The 7,892-nt window shown below is 40.9% G+C and overlaps 1 protein-coding gene across 1 annotated transcript; it reads right to left on the bottom strand.

The window, feature by feature from the left end:
- Positions 1–6,997: 6,997 nt before the first annotated feature.
- On the bottom strand, positions 6,998–7,870 carry LOC139750674 (cuticle protein AMP4-like). The gene is made up of 3 exons (XM_071665349.1): positions 7,760–7,870; positions 7,405–7,601; positions 6,998–7,278 (listed from the first exon to the last, which is right to left on the bottom strand). Exons 1-3 carry the CDS (start codon positions 7,766–7,768, stop codon positions 7,089–7,091), a joined length of 396 nt encoding a protein of 131 aa, XP_071521450.1. The 5' UTR covers positions 7,769–7,870; the 3' UTR covers positions 6,998–7,088.
- Between the last annotated feature and the right edge of the window lie 22 nt (positions 7,871–7,892).

The raw sequence follows: 7,892 nt of genomic DNA, 5'->3' as shown, positions 1-7,892 counted from the left end.
TTTCAACAATAAAGCTATCCAATTTCTATAGACCTTCACTAATACTAAGGTTATAATTCTTTTTGTATTCAATAAGAGAAAATTCAATATTTTTCGTGGTACTAGAGTTAAGGTTAATTACTGAGATGGCATTACTCCAGTCAAGAAAATGATCATAGTTTTAACGCGATTAAGTAAGGCATTCGAATGTTGTCCTTTTCTTATACTATATTTATGTTCCTTAAGTTTAACAAACAAAAGGATCCATTTATATATATATATATATATATATATATATATATATATATATATATATATATATATATATATATATATATATATATATATATATACATATTCTATTTTTTTCTTTTTATTATACTTTGTCGCTGTCTCCCGCGTTACCAAGGTAGCGCAAAGAAACAGACGGAAGAATGTATATGTATACAGGCCCACACACTCACATATACATACCTATACATTGCAACATATACATACATATCCATACACAGACTAATATATATATACACATGTACATATTCATACTTGCTGCACTCAGCCATTAACGTTGTCACCCCGCCACACATGAAATGGCGCCCCCCTACCGCTGCACACGGTCGAGGTAGCGCTAGGAAAAGACAACTAAGGCCACATTCGTTCACACTGAGTCTCTAGCTGTCATGTGTAATGCACCGCAACCACAGCTCCTTTTCCACATCCAGGCCCCGCAAGATATTCTATGGTTTACACCAGACACTTCACATGCCCTGGTTCAATCCATTGACAGCACGTCGACCCAGTATACCACATCGTTCCAATGAACTCAATTCCTTGCACGCCTTTCACTCTCTTGCATGTTCAGGCCCCGGTCGCTCAAGATTTTTTCACTCTATCCTTCCACCTCCAATTTGGGCTCCCACTTCTCCTTGTTCCCTCCACCTCTGACACATATATCCTCTTTGTCAATCTTTACTCACTCATTTTCTCCATGTGACCAAACCATTTCAATACACCCTCTTCTGCTCTCTCAACCACACTTTTTATTACCACACATCTCTCTTACTCTTTCATTACTTACTCGATCAAACCACCTCACACAACATATTGTCCTCAACCATCTCATTTCCAACACACCCTCACTCCTCCGCACAACCCTATCTATAGCCCACGCCTCGCAACCATATAGCATTGTTGGAACCACTGTTCCTTCAAACATACCCATTTTTGCTTTCCGAGATAATGTTCTCTCGCCTTCCACACATTTTTCAACGCTCCCAGAAGTTTCGCCCCTCCCCCACCACGTGACTCATTTCCGCTTCCATGGTTCCATCAGCTGCCAAATCCACTCCAGACATCTAAAACACTCCACTTCCTCCAGTTTTTCTCCATTCAAACTTACCTCCTAATTGACTTGTCCCTCAACCCAATTGTATCTAATAACCTTGCTCTTATTCACATCTACTCTCAGCTTTCTTCTTTCACACACTTTACCAAACTCATTCACCAGCTTCCGCAGTTTCTCACCCGAATCATCCACCAGCGCTGTACCAAATGCATACAACAACTGACTCACTTCCCAAGCACTCTCATCCACAACAGACTGCATACTAGCCCCTCTCTCCAAAACTCTTCCATTCACCTCCCTAACAACCCCGTCCATAAAAAAATTAAACATCAATGGAGACATCACGCACCCCTGCCGCAAACCGACATTCAGTGAGAACCAATCACATTCCTCTCTTCCTACTCGTACACATGACTTACATCCTCGATAAAAACTTTTGACTGCTTCCAGCAACTTGCCTCCCACACCATATACGCTTAGTACCTTCCACAGAGCATCTCTATCAACTCTATCATATGCCTTCTCCAGATCCATAAATGCTACATACAAAGCCATTTGTTTTTCTAAGTATTTCTCACATACATTCTTCAAAGCAAACACCTGATCCACACATCGTCTACCACTTCTGAAACCACACTACACTTCCCAATTCTGATGCTCTGCACATGCCTTCACCCTTTCAATCAGTACCCTCCCATATAATATCCAAGCAATACTCAACAAACATATACCTCTGTAATTTCAACACTCACCTTTATCCCCTTTGCCTTTGTACAATGGCACTATGCATGCATTCCGCCAATCCTAAGGTGCCTTACCATGAGCCATACATACATTAAATATCCTCAACAACCAGAAGAATGTATGTGAGAAATATGTAGAAAAAAAGTGGATTTGTATGTCGCATTTATGGATCTGCAGAAGGCATATGACAGAGTTGACAAAGATGCTCTGTTTAAGGTATTAAGAATATATGGTGTTGGGGGCAAGTTGCTAGAAGCAGTGAAAAGATTTTATCGAGGATGTGAGGCATGTGTACGAGTAGGAAGAGAGGAAAGTGACTGTTTTTCAGTGAATGTCGGTTTGCGGCAGGGGTGCGTGATGTCTCCACGATTGTTTAATTTGTTTATGGATGGGGTTGTTAGGGAGTTGAATCCAAGAGTTTTGGAGAGAGAGAGAGAGAGAGAGAGAGAGAGAGAGAGAGAGAGAGAGAGAGAGAGAGAGAGAGAGAGAGAGAGAGAGAGAGAGAGAGAGAGAGAGAGAGAGAGAGAGAGAGGCAAATATGCAGTCTGATGTGGACGAGAGGGCTTGGGAAGTGAGTGAGTTGTTCTTCGCTGATGATACAGCGCTGGTTGCTGATTCGGGTGAGAAACTGAAGAAGCTGGTGACTGAGTTTGGTAAAGTGTGTGAAAGAAGAAAGCTGAGAGTAAATGTGAATAAGAGCAAGGATATTAGGTACAGTAGGGTTGAGGGACAAGTCAACGGGAGGTAAGTTTGAATGGAAAAAAAATGGGGGAAGTGAAGTGTTTTAGATATCTGGGGGTGGATTTGGCAGCAGATGGAACCATGGAAGCGGAAGTGAGTCACAGGATGGGAGAGGGGGCGAAAGCTCTAGAAGCGCTGAAAAATGTGTGGAATACGAGAACATTATTTCGGAGAGCAAAAATTGGTATGTTTGAAGGAATAGTGGTTCCGACAATGTTATATGATTACGAGGCGTGGGCTATAGAAAGAGTTGTGTGGAGGAGGGTGTATGTGTTAGAAATGAGATGTTTGAGGACGTTCTGTGGTGTGAGGGGGTTTGATCGAGTAAGTAATAAAAGGGTAAGAGAGATATATGGTAATAAAAAAAACTGTGGTTGAGAGAGCAGAAGAGGGTGTTTCTATATGGTTTGGTCACATGAAGAGAATCAGTGAAGTAAGATTGACAGAGAGGATATATGTGTCAGAGGTGAAGGGAACGAGGAGAAGTGGGAGACCAAATTAGAGGTGGAAGGATGGATTGAAAAAGATTTCGAGCGATCGAGGCCTGAACATGCAGGAGGGTGAAAGGCGTGCAAGGAATAGAGTGAATTGGAACGATGTGGTATACCGGGGTTGACGTGCTGTCAATGGATTGAACCAGGGCAAGAGAAGCGTCTGGGGTAAACCATAGAAAGTTTTGTGAGGCCTGGATGTGGAAAGGGAACTATGGTTTCGGTGCATTATGCATGACAGCTAGGGACTGAGTGTGAACGAATATGGCCTTTGTTGTCTATTCCTAGCGGTACCTCGCGCGCATGTGGGGGGAAGCGATTGTCATTTCATGTGTGGCGGGGTGGCGACGAGAATGAATGAAGGCAGCATATATGAATTATGTGCAACTGTATATATGTATATGTCTGCGTATTTGTAAATATGTATACGTTGAAATGTATAGGTATGTGTATGTGCGTGCATGTGCAGACGTGTATGTATATCCAAGTGTATATGGGTGGGTTGTGCCATTCTTTCGTCTGATTTCTTGTGCTACCTCGCTATGTCGGGAGACAGCGACAAAGTAAATTAAAAAAAGATATATATATATATATATATATATATATATATATATATATATATATATATATATATATATATATATATATTATCCCTGGGGATAGGGGAGAAAGAATACTTCCCACGTATTCCCTGCGTGTCGTAGAAGGCGACTAAAAGGGGAGGGAGCGGGGGGCTGGAAATCCTCCCCTCTCGTTTTTTTTTTTTTAATTTTCCAAAAGAAGGAACAGAGAATTGGGCCAGGTGAGGGTATTCCCTCAAGGCCCAGTCCTCTGTTCTTAACGCTACCTCGCTAATGCGGGAAATGGCGAATAGTTTGAAAGAAAAGAAAAAAGATATATATATATATATATATATATATATATATATATATATATATATATATATATATATATATATATATATATATATATATATATATATATATATATATATATTTATGCATATATATATATATATATATATATATATATATATATATATATATATATATATATATATATATATATATATATTCTTTTTCTTTCAAACTATTTGCCATTTCCCGCGTTAGCGAGGTAGCATTAAGAACAGGGGACTGGGCCTTTGAGGGAATATCCTCACCTGGCCCCCTTCTCTGTTCCTTCTTTTGGAAAATCAAAAAAAAAAAAGAGGGGAGGATTTCCAGCCCCCCGCTCCCTCCCCTTTTAGTCGCCTTCTACGACACGCAGGGAATACGTGGGAAGTATTCTTTCTCCCCTATCCCCAGGGATAATATATATATATATATATATATATATATATATATATATATATATATATATATATATATATATATATATATATATATATATATATATATATATATATATATTGGATGGTATTACAGTGGAATTTATTAAAAAAGTGGGTGACTTTGTTGGTGACTGTTTGGGAACGATATTTAAGGTATGTATGATTCATGGTGAGGTGCTTGAGGATTGGCGGAATGCACGCATAGTGCCACTGTACAAAGGCAAAGGGGATAAAGGTGAGTGCTCAAATTGCATATGTTTAAGTTTGTAGAGTATTCCTGGGAAATTATATGGGAGAGTATTAGTTGAGAGGGTGAATGCATGGATAGAGCATCAGATTAGGGAAGAGCAGTGTGGTTTCAGAAGTGGTAAGGTATCTGTGGATCAGGGGTTTGCCTTGAAGAATATATGTTAGAAATACTTAGAAAAGCAAATGTATTTGTATGTAGCATTTATGGATCTGGAGAAGGCATACGATAGAGTTGATAGAGATGCTTTGTGGAAAGTATTAAGAATATATTGCATGGGAGGTAAGTTGCTAGAAGCAGTGAAAAGTTTTTACCTAGGATGCAAGTCATGTGTTCGAGTGGGAAGAGAGGAAAGTGATTGGTTCTCAGTGAATGTCGGTTTGCGGCAAGGGTGCGTGATGTCTCCATGGTTGTTTAATTTCTTTGTGGATGATGTTGTTAGGGAGGTGAATGCAAGAGTATTGGAGAGAGGGGCTAGTATGCAGTCTGTTGTGGATGAGGGAGCTTGGGAAATGAGTTAGTTGTTGTTCGCTGATGATACAGCGCTGGTGGCTGATCCGGGTGAGGAACTGCAAAAGCTGGTGACTCAGGTTGGTAAAGTATGTGAAAGAAGAAAGCTGAGTGTAGATGTGAATAAGAGCAAGGTTAGTAGGTACAGTAAGGTTGAGAGACAAGTAAATTGGAAGGTAAGTTTGAATGAAGAAAAACTGGAGGAAGTGAAGTGTTTTAGATATCTAGGTGTGGATTTGGCAGCGGATGGAACCATGGAAGCGAAAGTGACTCACAGGATGGGGGAGGGGGCGAACGTTCTGGGAGCGTTGAGAAATGTGTGGAAGGGGAGAACGTTACCTCGGAAAGCAGAAATGGGTATGTTTGAAGGAATAGTGGTTCCAACAATGTTATATGGTATTGAGGCGTGGGCTATAGATAGAGTTGTGCGATCGCGTAAGTAATGAAAGGGTAAGAGAGATGTGTGGTAATAAAAAAAAACGTGGTTGAGACAGCAGAAGAGTGTGTTTTGAAATGGTTTGGTCACATGGAGAGAATGAGTGAGGAAAGATTGACGAAGAGGATATATGTGTCAGAGGTGGAGGGAACGAGGAGAAGTGGGAGACCAAATTGGAGGTGGAAAGAAGGAGTGGAAAAGATTTTGTGCGATCGAGGCCTGAACATGCAGGAGGGTGAAAGGCGTGCAAGGAATAGAGTGAATTGGAACGATGTGGTATACCGGGGTCGAAGTGCTGTCATTGGACTAAATCAGGGCATTTGTAGGGTCTGGGGTAAGCCAATAAAATTTTGTGGGGTCTAGATTGGAAAGGGAGCCGTGGTTTTGGGGCATTACATATGACAGCTATAGACTAAGTGTGAACGAATGTGGCCTTTCTTGTCTTTTCCTAGCGCTACCTCGCTCGTATGTGTGGGGAGAGGTTTTCATTTCATGTGTGGCCGGGTAGCGACGGGCATAAATAAAGGCAGGAAGTACGAATTATGTGCATGTGTATATATGTATATGTCTGTGTATGTACGGATATGTATACGTTGAAATGTATAGGTATGTGTATGTGTATATGTGGACGTGTATGTACATACATGTTATATGGGTGGGTTGGGCTATTCTTACGTCTGTTTCCTTGCGCTGCCTCGCAATATATATATATATATATATATATATATATATATATATATATATATATATATATATATATATATATATATATATATATACGCACACCACAAGTGCTGTGCTATGCTGTGCGTAATCTCATCTCACAATGACCCTACACAGCAAGCATAGTACCAATCCGTTCGTATTTTTCTTATATGTTGGAAGAACACATTGTCCTGCAACTATTGTTAAATGATTAATGTTCAAGGTTTGATGCTCCAGTTGGTAATTTGTCTTTTATCATAAGATGATCACTGAGAGAAAATGATACTTAATCAGCATTGAAGTGACAGCTCATACCAGTGTCCTTTGTGATCAAATACTGGGTATGAAGGCTGCTGCCCGTAATTTGAAACTGCGTCATAACACTCTTGTTAAGAGGTAATATAAAGTAGTGTTTCTATACTTTAATGTTTTTATTTACAGATAGGTTCTACATTTATGATTCAGCAAACCAACACATATCACAACACTGGCACATTAACAACAGGCTACATAAGTGTAGTTTCAATGAAACGATAAGGTTAAGTTAGGCGTTATATCTACTTATCGTCGTCCTCCTCAGCTTTACGTTTCCTCTCCTCCTCAGCGAAGGCGATCTGCTCAAGGACGAACTGGGGGATGGGGTGGGGGAAGGCTGGGGCAACGGGTAGCAGGTCGGACTGCGGTTGGTAACCGTTCACGTCGGCCACAAACTGGACTGATGCTACACTGCCGTCCTCCTGGGGGTAGCTAAGGAGAAAATTAAACATTCGTAAGGTTGGCAGATGTAGATAGATATGTGTACATATATAATATTAAATATTAACACTGCAGTTGTAGTGTAGCATGGACGACAAAGATAACAGGTTAACTGACCTCCAGGAGCCTGCCATGCTGGAACCTCCCTCCGTGCCCTCATGACCGGAGAACTGGAACTGGATGCCGTTCTGGGCCTCAAAGTCGGAGCTGTGGGCACCAAACTCGTCGGGGTTGACCTGTTCGCTGTGGAGGATGGCAATGCTCTCCTCCGAGTCATCTGCCACAGCCACAGCAACTAAGACAAGGATAACAATCTGGAACATAAGAAATCGAAAACTGTGGACTCTTTATGATTGTATCAGTAAACTATCGCACAATAGTGCTGATTAGAGAAGCAGATATATACATTATGAATGAAATTTTTCTACGATTTACTGTTCTGCTTCCTGCAGACAATGAAGTATATACTCACGAGCTTCATGATGAAAGGTGGCGGATGTGGAGAGTATGGAGAGTATGAGGGTCAGAGTCAATGGACGCCTTATATACCCGTCCAGTGAGGGGTACGGACCGAGGTCACGCTATCAGTTGACCGCCAGTGGATG

Source organism: Panulirus ornatus, chromosome 10 (genome assembly GCF_036320965.1).
Source record: "Panulirus ornatus isolate Po-2019 chromosome 10, ASM3632096v1, whole genome shotgun sequence".
Classification (NCBI taxonomy): domain Eukaryota; kingdom Metazoa; phylum Arthropoda; class Malacostraca; order Decapoda; family Palinuridae; genus Panulirus; species Panulirus ornatus.
This window is presented reverse-complemented; position numbering and strand designations above follow the sequence as displayed.

Excerpts from the sequence above, each read along its gene's own strand:
- LOC139750674 (XM_071665349.1), bottom strand. Across the intron at positions 7,279-7,404 it reads AGCATGGCAGGCTCCTGGAG|CTACCCCCAGGAGGACGGCA; the intron begins GTCAGTTAACCT and ends TTTTCTCCTTAG.